Source organism: Archocentrus centrarchus, chromosome 14 (assembly GCF_007364275.1).
Source record: "Archocentrus centrarchus isolate MPI-CPG fArcCen1 chromosome 14, fArcCen1, whole genome shotgun sequence".
NCBI lineage: Eukaryota > Metazoa > Chordata > Actinopteri > Cichliformes > Cichlidae > Archocentrus > Archocentrus centrarchus.
In genome coordinates, this window is record NC_044359.1 from 37186235 (window position 1) to 37203819 (window position 17585).

The window sequence follows — 17585 nt, forward strand, 5'->3', positions numbered from 1 at the left end:
GAGATGCAGAGGACAAGTTGTTTCAGTCACAGCTAAACTGTGAATATACGGAAATGTTATGAATATTAAAAAAAGGGGGAATAATAATTTGAGAGTGATTAAGAATGCCCGAGAGCATCACTGCATATATGTTGATTTTTGGTGCCTGATTTTGTGTTTTCCTTTACCACAAGACGTAACACAAAGGTACACCTTGGAGCATAACAATTCACCACAAAACAATAAATAAGTGTTTAATACTGAGCTGAAAGCTCCGTGAGAGAGACCCCAGGGCCTCACCCTTCCACATAAAGAAGCGGATAATAGATATTAGAACCTTTTTGTCTCGAACATATTAACTTTCGTATTGTTAGGCTTTCCTGGTGTGATTGCCGTGAAGGCTTTCACCCCCAAACCGACCGGAAGTCTCGTCTCTGTGACTTGTTCTTGACTTTTCGGTGGTGCGCATCTCACCGACCGGGAATACCGATTTCTGAACATTTCGGCCTTTTCCGTGCGCTGCACCGTAAAGCCGCGTTCTCCGGCTGCACGGCGGAGCGGCTTGCACTGGCGTTGCAGGGTTAAGGCGACAGATTCTGTCCGTCGGTATTATGACAGACGGAGATGACACACATCCAGAGGGAGCTGTGTTTGTTTTGTATGGCGAAATGAGGATGAGGCAGGAGGTGGAGAGTCGCCACAGAGACGCTGGGTTCCGTCCAAACATCACCGCATTTTAGCACTTCTTCAGTGCTCGGGATTTGAATTACATTGCATCTGCTGCACCCTTGATTTTTTTTTTATAGTGCATGGTGGAACATGCAGCTTGTTTGAGGACACCCCCCTTCCACATACCCATTGCTGCCATGATAGGCAGAGGTCTCCTCTCGACCGTGGCTCGGCCGGTGGGAGAAGAGGCAGATTGATTTGGGACGGTGGGTCATATCTGCGGATGTTATTCCGTCTGTGGACCCTGTAAATATCATCCGCACACGCTCGCCGTGATTCTTACTCAGGGAAAAAAAAAAAAAAGGAGAAAGAAAACAACATGTCTTCTCGATCTGCATTACCGTCTGGAAACGACAGGAGTAGTGGAGACCATGTAAGTGCAATTCCAGTCTGCAGCCTGTGTTTGTGTGCATGCAGACGATAAATCGTGCATCCCTTAACAAAGATCTCCTCGCATGTGTGGCTGTGGCATTATGTGGTTTCATTCACAGTGCGGATGGTGAGGGGGTCATAGATGGTGCTGTTTATCCCGTTTGAGGGAAGGGTTACTGGACGGATATTTAAACAGAGCAGGCTCTTTGGAAAGGGGCTAACCTTGAGTGTCTATGCAGGGAAAGAGCTGATGGCAGGCAAACAGCCCGGAATGGGTCCATCCGCATACGATAACGCTCAGCGGATATGCGCAGAAAGCCTGAAAAACAGCCGTCACCTCTTATTATAAGGCTTGGAGAGATAGTGATGTCACATTATACTCCTTGCTGCTGCTGCTGCTGCTGCTGCTATGTGTGTGTGCGTGTGTGTGTTCCCTAGAAATTGGATGGGTGGGACGAGAGCGGCACAGGAGGCCAAAATAAACGTATAGAGAATATCTGGGCTGTTCGGGTGAAGCCAGGGGATTACTGCGTAAAATGATGTGCAGTCCATTGCTGCGCAGCCTACAAAGCGATCAACCCCAGAGCCAGTGGGTGTCAGACAGCGCCATACCTTCTATGCTGTGGAAAAACAGAAACGGCCTGCAGAAAAGAAGCAAGCTGACACCGAACAGGTTCTGCATATGTAGAATCTATCTATCTATCTATCTATCTATCTATCTATCTATCTATCTATCTATCTATCTATCTATCTATCTATCTATCTAAATGGGGGCATGACTGATTTATGTTGCATTATGTCATTTCATTGCCCTAAACACCCCCCACCCAGCCACCCCCACCCCATCTGTTTGTTAGCAGAGCTTTCAGCACAGAAGGATGGTTAAGCCAATAGATGTGTGGATGTGTGCGTGTGGAAGTGGATGTGCAGGAGTGTGTGAGTTTACGAGGTGCATGATTGATTGTGAATGGAGATCCCTCCATTAGACCTGATCTGGATCTGCTGTCATTGCACCACAATTAAGCGATGATGACAGATGAGTGGATGGAGTGGATGAAATGTTGTCTTGCCATATTGGCAGTCACAGGTGAGGATTGGCTTTATGTGCAACGCACAGTGCAGGGGGATTAATGCACTCAGTTGTTCACCATGCATGCATGTGTGTGCTGCCCATGATGTTGGTTGGAGCTGTTTGGTCATGGAGTTTGTGGAGACAGAGAGAGGGACAGAGGGTCCAAATTGGCACCGAGGTGGGGCATAGGAATAGGACTGGAAGCAAGAATGGAAGGGAATGTCTGAAGGTGGGGCTTAAGGCTGTGTGGTTCTGTTTGTGTGTGAAACTAAGAGCAAGATGACATGCTGGGGGGGTGGAAGTGTGATGCCTCAGGGCCCGGGCCTGGCCAGGGACCACTGTGCCGGCATCTGCTCCCTGTTTTTTTGGTTGCTGTTGTTTTAACTCCTTCCTCTCACATACAGTTAGAGGTGATACCTCTTCATTGCCTACCATATATTTTTATTCTGCCCCCTTTAATATCTTTCCTTTGTTTGTCACATGACAAGTAGCTGTTTCATACAGGGCTATATCAAGCTTTACTTGTGTGATTGCACATTGTTGTTTTCCCCTTTCTCTTCTGCTCTGCTTCCTTGCTGAAAATGATCTGTGACTCAATCTTGAGACTATCAGAGCTGCACCACAGTGCTCTGAAGCATTTGGGTCCAGGATCAACTGTTTACAGGGTTGTGAAAGCTTCAGGGCTACCACATATTACAGCAACAGTGTTACCTGTATCCCCTGTCAAACTGAATGAAGTCCTCTCTCAGTAGTCAAGTAGCAGAGCTCTGAACAAGATGATGCTGAACCCAAAATGGAAACAGCATGTTGTGTTGGACAGCAGCTGTTAGCCCAGGAATGAGTGGCATGTGTTCACATGCAGATGAGCTCAGGGTTGTTGCTCTTTGTCTTTATGGGTCAAACATCTGGTGGAATGATTATGGGATATGGCACCAACTTGTCATTATGAGCCTACCAGTAGATGATATACAAAGCTGGGCTCCTTATTGTAAGTATTGTTACCAGTGTGGTTTTTGTCACTTATACAGTATGTGTTATACTGCACAATTTAGCAACTAAAAGAGAGCGGTATCTTCTTCTTGTTTGGAGACAAAGTTCATGACCAGCTTGAAGAGGCTGCAGGGGCTAGCTAATGCAGGGCGTTTTACTTCTGGAGGCCCATCAGTCCTCTGAGGGTACAGGCCATCCTTAAGGTTTACCAGCCTGCTGCTGCTGCTCTGTGTGATATTGCTGTTGGCACAGTGACCTAATCTCTTCCCCTTCATTTTCTTCCAGCATGTGTCACTGGGGGCCAGCCGCTCAGATAAGGCCACCAGCCAGTCCAGCCGCTCGCTGGGTGCCCGGTGCAGGAACTCCATTGCCTCTTGCTCTGACGAACAGCCGCACATAGGCAACTACCGTCTGCTCAAGACCATCGGCAAAGGAAACTTTGCCAAGGTCAAGCTGGCCCGCCACATCTTGACGGGCAGGGAGGTGAGATACAAGAGAAGCAGAGATCCAGGGTGGGAGGAAGTAGTGGGTATGACTGGGAAAAACTGACTGTGTCAAGGTGAGGGAAGGTAACACTTGGCTGGTGTGCTGGTGTCCTTAAGATATCTTGAGTCCAGTATTAAGTCTTCAGGAGGACCCTCCTTTTAAACATATTTCCTAAAAACCCCATTTTGCCTTCTGAATCAGTCATTCTCTAAATTCATTTGTGTAAGTTTCTTTGAGCCAGTAGATGGATTTATCTTCTATCAACATACCGGCATCTTTAGAGAGGATCTTTAATGCTTATTTTCAGCTCCGTGTTTTATTCTTGGACTCTCAGTTAAAAAAATAATCCTTATCATATACTTCATAGACCTCAGCGAAGCCCTTCCTTTTAAGCCATCTTTCTTCTGATTGGCTGCCCCTCACAAACAAAAGGTTTGAACAGCAGATAGGAGGGGCTAATGTGCTCACAGCCAGACCCGTGTGCACAACTGACTTCATAGAGATCCAACAGTAGAAAAAACTGCTGCTTGTGGAGCTCAGGGGTTAGTTGTGCCCATCATATGAAATTGCACCGTTGTAACGCTGCATGTATGACAGGAAATAACAAAAAGCATAATAGGCCTCTTTAAGGATATTTCACCCATGGCTTGGGTGAAAACTACATTTAAACACTGGACTAAATAATCACATTACACTTAATAAAGTAACAACAATTTAGACTGCATGTTTTCTTTATGACTCGCCATGACATCATTTTATGATAAACTGCTTATTTAACAAAGCTTCAGATCGCTTTTAACTAGAATCTTACCAATATATATGTCGGCCAGTATTGACCTGTCACACATATATTGGTGCCAGTGTATTCTTTGTGTGATAAGTGCTGATATGAAACCTCTCAGACTAATTTAGGAATCCTCTCCTGCAGCACAGCTGAGCAAACAGCAGCGTTTTCATGTCTACCAGCTAACTAGTTTATGAAGTGCATTGCTGAAAACGTAATAAACAATGACCTCTTAAATTTTCCTTTAACTAAATGCATGTATATACCGTATATCTTTTAAAAATTCTTATTAGAATCAGCTGCAAAAACCCAGTAACAGAGTCTGGTCATACGCCATTAAAAATAACATTAGGGATGCTAGTTTGCATGATATGGAGCAGGAACTGGTGTACTGTAAAATAGTGCAGATGGGGTGTTGATTAGTTTTAGGGTGGATTTTCAGCCCCAGTCTGTATGATACCTAAAACGCTGTGAAACCAGACTGGCAGAGAACTTTCATTACAGCCTGGGTTAGCAGTCAGTGAGGATTAAAACCACTCAAATTCATAGGACGACAGCTTGTTGAAGTAAACGTTCAGAGTGGCCTCAGTCCATGTTTACTTGCTGTAGTAGATGATTTAAATACTCTTCTCAGAATGAGATTTTTCTACATTTCTGGGTGCTGGGTCCTTTATATCAGTAGGAAAAGCTTCAGAGCATCATATAAGAGTGGTGTTATTGTTTCTTTTACTCATCCAAAATTCCTTGATGTCTCTTCCAGGTTGCCATAAAAATCATTGACAAAACTCAGTTGAACCCAACCAGCCTACAAAAGGTGAGTGTTCCCTTTCTGATACTCGTGGGCTGGGGAATCGATGTGTAATGTGTTCAGGTACAAAAATGACACACACACTACCTTGATGTCATTTGTCTTCATAAGCAGAAGCAAAGCATTGAAATGTGTCTGATTCTGTTGGGGGTTTAGAGAGTGGTTCAGGTTTATCCTCAGCTGCTTCTGCCCCCTCAGAAGGGATGGGAATGAGACAGCAGCTGATAGAGAGAGGGCTCATGGGATGTGATGCTGTTTGACAGGTGCTGGGGACTGGATGGGAGTGAGAGGAGACCTCTGCTCCAGAGATCAACTCTTGTCTCTCTCTGGGCTAATCGCTGCCCTGAGAGGGCTGACGTATTTCAGAAACCATGGTCGCACAACCTGTGCCTTCCTCATTTTTGTGCATCTGTGTTTTTCTTAATTTGCCATCCCTGAATGTGTGTTTCTGTGGATCACAAAGAGCACAGACGACTTCTACAATCACAGAGGTGGACTGTTACAAAATGGATTGGGTTTGGTCAGGTGAATGGCACCGTCCTGCTGGATGTGAACCTGAACTGTGGACATTTGTGTTTTTTTAATACATGAGCATCTAGGGTAGACGGGCAGGAGCTGGAGACCTGGATTGGATATCCAAACACAACAAGGAGATCTCCATCTTATTAATTAAAACCTCGTCTGCCTGGTACTGTGCGCCTCATGTAGCTGTCTGAGATAGAAGAATAAAAGGTGAATAGAAGCTTAGACAGTCAAAAAATGCAGGTGTCATGTTCTGCTGCTTATAATATCCACATATGGGCCAAAGTGTCAACATGATTCAGCCATAAGTCTCTCTACTTCCCTCGGCCTGCACAAGCTCCTCTGCCTGTGGGCAAGAAGTGAGCAGACCAGAAAGATCAAATCAGGGATGAAATAATCCAGCTTCATTTGTGTGTAGTACGTGTGTGATTTCGTTTGACTGGAAGACATCTGCATGTCTCACTAGATGCAGTAAAACCACCAGTTATATATGATATAAGACCTTGGTTATATTAATGTGGAGGGTAACTCAATTGCCAAAATGTCTAAGAAGATCTGCCCAGAAGAAACACCAGTTAAAGATTCTATAAATATATAGAGAGGTTTGTTTTTGTATTTGATTTCATTTTTTGTATTTATATCTTCAGTAGAGTGACAGCAGAGACCTTGAGTTGTTACAGTATTATTAAGGCTTTAGTGCATAAATGCAAGTTTGCCCTTTTGATCAGCTACTTCCTGTGATCCTGATTCTTAGAATCATCATGACAGAAAATGGAGTTTCTTTGCCTTAGCTGGCTTGAGTAAAACCCACGTTGCAGGAACTGTAATCTTCCATGTGATCCCATCTTCCTGCCTGCTCCTTTTCTTGGACTGGATTGGCTGTTGTGGGAGACAGTAACATTTAGGACAGGACAGAGGGAGTGAGAGAGAAGTGAATGATTTTTCCACCAGTCAGAGAGAATACTCAACAACTGGCCCGTGATTATAACTGACTTTCTTTTTACATACCTGTGACCTAGTGAAAATCCTTAGAATTGAAGACAGGAAAGAGATTATATGAGCACAGTGTGGATGGTAGAGTGGAGAAGGAAAGAGAGTGGTGACAAAACCAAAACGTTAGCATCGTGTGTTCGTTCAGGCAGGCTACAAAGTCAAGCTCAACTGCAGTCCTGGCAGATCAGCTGATTTCAGTGACAAACCACATCAGCTGACAGGTTAGCTGATACCTTTCTATATATTTACTTGGTCAGTCTCATGTAGGGCGTGCTATTCAAGCTGCTTTAACTTGTCCACACTTGCTACACTCTGCATGCCACTTTGCAACCCACTGCCATTCCCGATCCTCCTTTTCTTGCTATTTCTGACTCGATTAATGTCATACCTTTTGTGCGCTGTGTTCTGTGATGGGGTCTTATTGCTGCTCTCCCTGCCTCCTGCTTTCCATGCATGTGATGGAAGGGTGGGGAGGCCACAGAACAGAGCCAGTGCCACCAAGTATAAATTACTGCAGATCAAAATAGTTGTCCTCTTTTTTTTTTTTTTTTACAGCAGTCTTGACTGAAATCAAGTGTGTTTTCAAGACACAACACATCCAAGCTGAAACTGACAGAGCTGAAACAGCGTGTTTCTGCTCTGTCTTAGCTACAGCCAGCCGTTCACGTGCATCCTATGACAGGCCTGCTGTTTCTTTGCAGTGGGGGTCAAACATGTTGCTGGGGGGGATTTTTGTTTTGTTTTGACTGATCTGACTCTCTCAGCCTCACTGTGATGAGCAGGGAATCGATGGGATGGCCTGGATGATGAGACACTTCAGCACTACGTATCCCAAGATTCCCTCTAGCGTAGGTGGAGAAACTGGGAAAGAGCCCGGTCTTAATACCTGGGTTGCTATGGCAACAGTGATGTTGGGGCACTGCTAGAGGAATTGAATGGAGGAGGAGGGGATGGAGGGAGATATGGGAAAGAGGGGTGAGAAAAAAGAGGTTAGAATGGCTTAATCACGCCAACAGTGTTACTGTTAACGCATGTACATGAAACTGGGGGAGCTGGCACAAATTTTAAATCCCCTGCGCTGCTCTGACAGAAGTGCACAAATACATACCCCACACTGGACGTATCACATGCAGGTGGACGGGCTCAGAGTAGAAGTTGGTCTGATTTTGGCTCCAAATTCATTACATTGGTGTGTGAGCTTTGCATTACTCTCAAAATGATAATGTTGTTATTATGAGGACAGACGTATCAGTTACTCTGCTCCTCTTTTAGTTTGTTCATGATAAAATAAATTGCCCATTACTGTACTGTAAAAATATGACTATATGTGGACTCTGTTCACTAATGTCTGAAGGGATGTTTTCAAAGATATGTTATAAATGCTGTGCTATAATGTGGGGTAGTGTATCCAGATCATAGACTGTACATAAACGACGGATGTACCTTCCAACTCTGAAAAGTGAAGCCAATGTTGTGATGCCAGTGACCAGCAGGGGACAGTTACTCTGTTTTATAACAGGTGTCTGGTTGTATAGACGTCTATGGGAAAGCAGCCCACCAGCTCCCTTCCTCAGATCTCAATAAATACATTTTAAAGCTGCGTCCACACTGGAAGCGAATCGCTCATCGCTTTGACGATAACTGCTGGTTGTTTGTGGTCATTCCAGGCTCCGGCTGCCGAGGTAACCCATTCATGTATTCACTACCAGATCTAATGTCACTCAAAGGTATCCTGCTGTTGGTTCAATTGCTGACCTGTTGTTGAGAAAAGTTGGTCTTGGGTCCCTGCCATATTTTGGTACTCAATTTCACATTTTTATCATGTGTGCTTATAAAACTGTTGTCTACTCATATCTGCATGACATTCACTCATCACTACTGTATAGTGGCTGGTTCTAAAGTTGAAACCCGTTCTAGTGAGAACCTAATTCCACTGTGGTGAAAGACGAGGCTTATTATTAATCATGACATTAAAATTATTTTCTTCTTCCAGCTTTTTCGGGAGGTACGAATAATGAAAGGCTTAAATCACCCCAACATAGGTAAGTTAATGTACATACATGCAAACACATATTGTACTTTGATACTTATGTGAATGTGTGAGCAGACAGAAGTAAATCACTTTTAAGCTTTAGTGCATGCATTGACTGAAGTGCTGAGAGTGACATCTCAGGCCTCCTATAGAGCAGAGGTCCCCAACCCCCGGGCCGTGGACCGGTACCGGGCCGTGGGACATTTGGTACCGGGCCGCACATAAACAATAAATAACTTAAATTATTTCCGTTTTACTTATTATCTGCGCCTAAACTATATTTTATTTTGAAAAATGGGCGGATTCGCTCCGTTACTTCCCTCCATGACTTCCTCTTGACGTGTCAAGACGTTTCTGCTCACATGATACGTCACCGCTAAAATTAAACCCAGAAGCTTCAGGCCTGTCTAACGAAATCGGTTGGTTGACCTACATAACGCTTCTTTAAATTTTTGAGTGCTCAACAAGAGTAGAAAAGCGCTATGTAAGAACTAGTCCATTTACCATTTTTATTTATCAACACCGGGGATAGCAGTGAGGTAGACCCAGCCATCAAACTGACTCTCCAGCGCTTGACACCGCGGCTCTGCAGCCACGCTCCATGTGAAATCGGCCGAACCCAGTCAAACCAGAAGCCAGCAAAAATGAGTATCAGAGAAACAAGCTCAGGGGGCTTACACTGATTCAGTGTTATGGTGAGTTGTATTTTTCATGCGCTTTATACAGTAAAAATCACCTAAGTCGAAGTCACACAAATCGGGTTTTCGCTCTAGTTGGATGGCATCTGCAGGTCCTGATTTTTTCTAACATTAATTCCAATAAAATCATCACATAAATCCGTCGGATATTCACCTACCTCGGATGAAAAATCTGGTCCCATTGTAATAAATTTCCAGTTAAATGTGATCGCATAAACTGGATGAGTTTAGCGCTAAAACCCTCCTCAGCCCTGTCCGCCCACTTCCATGCATCGGCTCGTTCGTGCACAACTACACACACACTAACAACGCCTGGAAATTGTTTTAGTGTTTATATCAGTTCATTTCACCGGGGACAATCGTGGCAAGTGTAAGCTACAAACTTGCACTTACGAGTAAAATTTCAGATTATAAAATTTGCAGAAGCAAATTCATAGATGAAGCAGAAGCCATTGCAGCGAAATTCGATAATAGACCCCAAACTGGGCCATTTGAATCCGACTGAGGTGATTTCTACTGTATTTGTTTTTGCGGTGTATCTTATTTTGAAGGCATGTTTTACCATGGCTCTAACAGCTGACCAGGGAGCGCTGTGGGCAGAGAGCCTGTTATTCATGTTGAGGCGGGATGTTACGAGAACGCTGCTGATAGAGTTGCATACGAATACAAAGTGGATTCACGTTTTTTATTATTATACGTAGAAAATATCACACTTGGTTATGGTCGTATCATTTATTTTGACGTATTTATTCACCACACCTTAAAAGCCGGTCCGTGGAAATATTTTCTAACACTAAACCGGTCCGCGGCTCAAAAAAGGTTGGGGACCACTGCTATAGAGGTCAGAAGGTTGGATTTTCTAGATCCAAATTTCACATGAGAGCCAGGCAGATAACTGTTCAATTTGATAACATAACAGATTTTGTTAATGTAAATTTGATTTTGATCTGGTTCTGTTTTGGCCTACAGTGCAGCTTTTCGAGGTGATTGAGACGGATAAGACCCTTTACCTAGTCATGGAATATGCCAGTGGAGGTAGGTACATCAACCATCATGTTGATGGAGCTATGATGGAGCACAAATTATGCATAGGTTTACAGATTTGGTTATTAAGCTCCAAAAGGAAATTTATTTTGTGAGAGCAGTACATGACTCATTCACATGACACATTAGGATTTGCACCTAAATGGAGGAAACAATAACACGTAAAAGACAATCCTTTAGATGTATCCATCACTGCTGCTTATTGCACACAACAAGATGAAATAGGCAAAAATATATATAATGCATCATTAGCATAGCACGGCACTCGGGCATTAAAGTGGGCCGGAACAATCTAGAACAGCATTTTTGGTGCAGTTGTCCATAAGCTGTGGTTGGGATACATCAGCTGAAGAGGATTGAGCATAAATAGAGTGACATTTTTAAAGTGGCAGGTAATTTTAAATGCAACAATACTAACAGCTCAACAAATATCAGCAAACACACAAACGGTTTCTGTGTAGTGTGTCTGTTAGCTAAAGGTACAGAGGCTCTATTTCCCACACAGAGACAGAATGTGAGATAAATTCACTCCGAGATACAGAAAGATGTAAGAAAGGAGAGGAAGAATATTATTATTATTTTTAAAGCTAAGGGCTGCTCAGTGGCATTTTATAGACTGAATTTAAAGCTAACCGTGCTAGCTTTGGTCAAGTTTACAGTAAGGCCATGGGAATGAAAGTATTAGATTACCTTCCAAGAAGCTCTGAAAACACATGAGGCTTTGTTTCATTATTCCATCCATCCATCCATCCATCCATCCATCCATCCATCCATCCATCCATCTTCTTCCGCTTATCCGGGGCTGGGTCGTGAGGGCAGCAGCCTTAGCAGAGAAGCCCAGACCTCCCTCTCCCCCCAACCACCTCTCCAGGTCATCCGGGGGAACGTTCCCAGGCCAGTCAAGAGATATAATCTCTCCAGCGTGTCCTGGGTCTGCCCGGACCTCCTCCCGGTAGGACACCTCACCCAAGAGGCTCCCAGGAGGCATTCTATTCAGATACCTGAACCACACCAACTGGCTCATTTCGATGTGGAGGAGCAGCGGCTCTACTCTGAGCCCCCCTTGAATGACTGGACTCCACACCCTATTTGTAAGGGAGAGGCCAGCCACACTTCGTGGGAAGCTCATTTCTGCTGCTTGTATCTGCAGTTCGTTCTTTTGGTCACTACTCAAAGCTCATGATTGAAAACTAGTAAAATAGTACGAGGGAGTGAAAGCAAGAGGAAAGTGGCCTTAAAGCACTATCTGGCATCTATGGGTATTCCCTTCTTGCTAGATAAAGTCAGTTATTTCGTTGATATGGTAGAAGCTTCTTTCTGTCAGCAGTGTGCTGCTCAACTTAAGTCAAGCATCAGGTGTACAACATGCCTGGGAGAAGCTAGCAGAAGCAGGCCTGTACTCAACCACTGAATGCACAGGACTTTAACACCTTGAAAGATTTCACACAAAGGCTGCCCATAGTATTCCTTATCACAACAAATATGTAAACAAAACAACTCGGGAAAATTGAGTAACGTCGGCCTCTATGCCGACATCTGACCTGTACAGCACTTTGGCCAACGGAGGTTATTTTTAATGTGCTATAGAAATAAACCTTGACTTGACATATGGAAGAGTATGCTGATTGGCTGTTTCTGAATTCATGTGAACACTGCAACTAATCAGATGATCTAACCTAAATTGGTATCGGCCATTGATGGGATGCTCGACAATCATCGGTTCCCTGCACATTATACATGTTATAGTATGTATACACAGATATGGGAAAACAGGCTGTAGATGACATTTTGCTGTGTTTTTGCACCTGACTGAGACCACCCATGGATTTCCGTTTGAATAATTACGTTTTTTCAGAATAATGATATATTTTGGCGGGGTACAGTAATCTAATACTTTCATTCCCTAATGTACCATGTTGGACTGGAACAGCTGTGGTGTTCGTAGTCAATGTTAGGTTATATCAAGGGTAGCAGACATCAGATTCAATTTAAAGGGATAATGCTTTTTAGATTCACTCACTGAATTCCACCTTTATACTGTCTAGGGACTGAAAATCAGTCATGGTAGCTCATGTAACATCAGCTTATAGCTTGTTAATTCAGTTGGCTAAATCCACAAAGAGCAGCAACATAAGGCAGCAAATCACAGCCTGTACACAAAATCTACTGATGCTCACAATAGATATTGTGCCTTATTTCTGATTCATTCTTTCCCCCACGCTGCACCGCTATAACCAATCCTATTATATGAATTTTCCTGTTCAGGTGTGGAGGCAAAGTCACCCATCTACAATGTAGACAACAGCAAATAGAGGATTTTTTTTTTATTCCCCGTTTTTTTGTACTTCTACTCAGCTTTGTACTTTTTCCATCTCTGAAAACTGACTACATGCCTTATGAGCCAAAAATAATATTAGCTTCCTGGTTTGCTTTAATATTATGTGGCCCACTACATCTGCACAGTTGTTTTTCTCCTGTTTGGCTCCAACTAATTTCACAAATATCAAACCTCATAATGCATATTCACAATAAAAAGAGTAAATCACATCCATATGTTCTTTTTTATAAACATGTTTTTATGGCTGTAGGGATTTAGTCATAGTACTGCAAGTGGCCATTGGGATCCCCATGAGCAAAACTGAGGCCTTACTAGCTCAGTTAATAGATTGATGAGCGAAACAGTGTCTAAACACAGTGTCTAGGGCGTTTAATTCCTTCCAAAAAACACTGTTTTGCTTCAGCAGTATTGTTCTTCAGTATCTGAAAAATGGCTTTTAGGAATAGTTTGACTCATCTTTGTTACAGCTTACCAAGTTGTCTATCTTCATTCATAGAATATTATTTACACTACACATGTACAAATAAATTATAACTCCTGGGTTATTTCCGGTGCCTGATAAACACTTTCTGTATAGAGTCTTTTAGTGCATTCATGTGGTGTCATAATAACAGGAAAAAATTTCTGACTAGGAAAATGCTGCTACAGGCAGAAATTCAGCTTTAGTTAACTGTGGAAATTCACATTTTGTATATTATTTCTGATAATATACAATTAGCAGAATGGCATGAGATTGAAACCATTAGTTGCTGCTCAAAAATGAGTGCTGAAAATTACTAGAAATGCACCGATCAACAGGCCAGGGACCGGGACTGGCTGATTTTCAGTGTGCTTGGCCCAGACTGGTGACCAGCCAGTCAATCTCACATATGTCTGATAATGAACTAGTCTGTTTCATGGATGTGCAGCATGCACATAATAGTGCCGGCACACTCATAGCCATACACTAACATGGTATTAGCATGTGGTTGTGACCATTTGTAAATTTTCAACTGTGAGTGAGGAAGTCACAAATTTTGCAAAGGTAAACCGTAAGAGAACCACCATGAAAACATTCATAACAAACCTAATCAGACACTTAAATCACCTCACCCAGCCTTTGGAATATTTTATATAGCTAACAAAAAGCTAAAGCTAAAGCTAGCCAGAGCTCCAGAGCCAGCTGCAAGCTAGCAGCTTTGGTATGAGCAGTGACAAGACCAAAGCAGTATGGAGGCAAGTAAAAAAGGGAAAAGGGTCGATGTCCTGCTATGTGATGAAAAATTATGTACAGTGCCATGAAAAAGTATTTGCCGCCTTCCTGATTTCTTAGGTTTTTGTATATTTGTCACACTTAAATGTTTCATATCATTAAACAAATTTTTATTATTATACAAAGATAACCCGAGTAAATACAAAATGCAGTTTGTAAATGATCATTTCATTTATTAAGGAAAAAGTTTGACCTACCTGGCCCTTGGTGAAAAAATAATCACCTCCTTAACCTAATAACTGGTTGTGTCACCCTTGGCACCAAGAACTGCAATCAAGCATTACAATAACTGGCAATGAGTCTTTCACATTGCTGTGGAGGAATTTTGGCCCATTCGTCTTTGCAGAATTACTTCAGTTCAGTCACATTGGAGGATTTTTGAGCATGAATGGCCTATTTAAGGTCGCGCCAAAGCATCTCAATCAGATTTAAGTCTGGACTTTGACTCGGCCACTCCAAAACCTTCATTTTGTTTTTTTTGTTTTTTCTTTGTTTTTTTAGCTAGTCATTGGTGGACTTGCAGTTGTGTTTATATCATAGTCATATCAGGCACACGTTTTGATATAACTATGCATAAATGTTTCAGGTGAAAGAAGGAGGATAATAAAAATAGGTCTGACGAATAATATATAGTGTGCCTTAATAAAGTGAGACCCAGTAGTCAGTTAGCTTAACTTAGCAGAGCAACGCGGCTGTAACCTTATACATACAGTACAGATGGTGAAGTGTTGTCAATGTTCTTACCAGAATTGTAGCAAAAAAAACATGTTCCTTTAAGATCTTTACTTCTTTTACCGTTGGGAAAAGACAAAAAGAAAAGACTAAGAAAAGAGCGTCATCTATGAATATCAATCAGTGGTGTTCTTGAGATAAATCATTTGATTAACATGGAAGGGTTAGGGTTAGGGGTTTCTGTTTCTCTACCATAACTAATTCTAGATATATCCTGCTGGATATCTACACTGATGTGGACTGGGTAATGTGTCAGGAATGAAAGGATGCCACATCGTTTGATGGAAAAGAAAATAATCAACCTACAGAGGCTGAATTCAGAGACACCCCAATAAAGACTTACATACTCTCACCACATGAGGCCGGGCATTGTCGTGCACCAGGAGGAAGCGAGGACCCACTGCACCAGAGTAGTGTCTGACAGAGGGTCCAAGGATTTCATCCTGATACCTGTTGGCTGTCAGGGTGCCGTTGCCTAGCCTGTAGAGGTCTGTGTGTCCCTCCATGGATATGCCTTCCCAGACCACCCCTGACCCACCACCAGCCTGGTCATCCATAACGATGTTACAGGAAGCATAATGTTCTCCATGGGTTTTCCAGACCCTTTCACGTCTGTCACATGTGCTCAGGGTGAACCTGCTCTCATCTGTGTAAAGCACAGGACTCCAGTGGTGGACCTGCCAATTCTGGTATTCAATGGCAAATGCTAGTTGGGCTCCACGGTACCGGGCAGTGAGCGTAGAGACTCATAGACGATGTTGGGCCCTCAGGCCGCCCTCCTGCAATCTGTTTCTGATTGTTTGGTCAGAGACATTCACACCAGTGGCTGCTGGAGGTCACTGTAGTTCTGGCAGTGCTCATCCTGTTCTGGTCCTGCTGATGGGTTAAGGACCTCCTACGTCCCTGTCCAGCTCTCCTAGAGAATCTCCTTCATGCTCTGAGACTGTGCTGGGAGACACAGCAAACCTTCTGGTGTGCCACCACTAGTGGCGCTGACCCTAACCAAATGCAACATAAAAAAAAAAAACAAAGATGAGGAAGGAAAATGTCATTGGCCTCCACCTGTAAAACCATTCCTGTTTTGGAGGTTGTCTCATTGTTTCCCCTCTAGTGCATCTATTGATAAGATAAGATAAAACTTTAATGATCACACAACAGGGAAATATACGTATTATTAATGCCAAAGCAGCTGAAACTGATTAACAACCCCCTCTGCTCCTTAACTGACCAGATCAATAGTCCAAATAAAATTGAACTGAACAAAACTACAGTATCACAGCTTTTATTGATTTGAATCAAAATTGTGAAATTTGGTAGGCCATAGAAATATTCCATTCAAATTAATGCCTAACCAAAATTCCTAATGTAATTTTCAGGTACTATGAGATATTGAAACATACAGTGCTGTAAACAGTTCTCTGGCCATATGAGATAGACAGACTTAAAAAGATGACTGTGAACATGTGCTGATAGGTGCTCTGTATTTAAACTTAATAGCATATGGAACCACAACATAAATAAGTGAGCAGCCTCAGTACAGTAATAATGTTGCTTTTAAACAGACATTAAATAAATCAATACCCGCCAGACCATCACATCTCTGAAGGATCTTTTCCTTTTTCCTTCCATTTGTTTCTATTTGTGTCAGTTTCTTGTCACCAGTCCCATTTTTCTGTGTTTGTCCCAGACCCTATCATTTGCTTACCGTGACCTTGGAGAATGTTAAAGGCACAGATCCAAATGTGGATTTCTTTTAAGCCTGTATTACTTTAAGTCAGTAAAAAAAACCAGAAAGTATTGGGGAGTTGTAATGTGTCACAGTGCCTTTGAAGACCATAATATGCTTTCTGTCTTTTTCTGCAACATATTGAAGAGTGCGTAATATAGCAGATGCTCAAACATAATGACATTAAAACAGCATCTAAGCTACTGCACATAAATATTATGAGTGGTCAGTCTTGGGGTTATGGATTTGTTTTGCAGTATTTTTTCAGTGTTTTGTGATGTATTTTAATTACAGTACCAGTCAAAAGTTTGGACACACTCGACCACTGACAGGAATGAGTGTGAGTGTGTGCCAACCTTTGACTGATAATGTATATGTAAAGATCTACAGATCATGTAGTTTTCCTAGCTAGCTAAACACTAGAAATGTGAGTGCAGTCATGTGAAAGAGTTTTTACTGGACTGTGTGGAGTCATGTGAAGAATGAAGTACGTGCCATGATTCAATAGCTTGTCAAATCACTTTTAGCAATATTTTGCATTAATCATTCTCGGCATGATTTTTATCAATCTCTTACATGTTTGTGAAGGATTTTCGGTCCACTGTTCTTTGCAGTGTTGATTCAGTTCATTGATTTTTGTGGGTATTTATGCACAGCTCTCTGAAGGTCCCAACACATCATTTCAGTCGGGTTGAGGTCTGGACTTCTTCAGCCATTCTGTTGGAGATTTCTGCTGTCCTGTTGCATGACCCAATTTTGTCCAAGCTTTAGACATTAAACCAGCTGTCTTACATTTGACTCTAGAATACTTTGGTATACAAGAACATTTCATGGTTGACTCGGTGACGGCAAAGTGTCCAGGTCCTGTGGCTGCAGAACAAACCCAAATCACAAATTTTAAGCGTCGGCCTATTGAAACAGGGTACCGGTAGCAGCAGCATTATGCAATACTTATTACACAGCATTATATTCAGGAGTTGCACAGTATTGTCACACAATAAAACTGAAAGCTATTTTCTACCTGGGAT

The 17585-nt window shown here is 42.6% G+C and overlaps 1 protein-coding gene across 3 annotated transcripts in view; it reads left to right on the forward strand.

The window, feature by feature from the left end:
- The first annotated feature begins 468 nt into the window (after window positions 1-468).
- Window positions 469-17585, forward strand: part of mark4a (MAP/microtubule affinity-regulating kinase 4a) — a 38830-nt gene continuing 21713 nt past the window's right edge. For 2 of the 3 annotated variants that reach the window (XM_030745937.1, XM_030745938.1), the window contains exons 1-5: window positions 469-1081; window positions 3428-3625; window positions 5173-5226; window positions 8729-8777; window positions 10435-10500. In XM_030745937.1, the coding sequence (XP_030601797.1) occupies window positions 1028-1081; window positions 3428-3625; window positions 5173-5226; window positions 8729-8777; window positions 10435-10500 (421 nt within the window). In that variant the 5' untranslated portion in view covers window positions 469-1027. The remainder of the gene's footprint in view (window positions 1082-3427; window positions 3626-5172; window positions 5227-8728; window positions 8778-10434; window positions 10501-17585) is intronic. The other variant, XM_030745939.1, reaches the window with a different exon arrangement.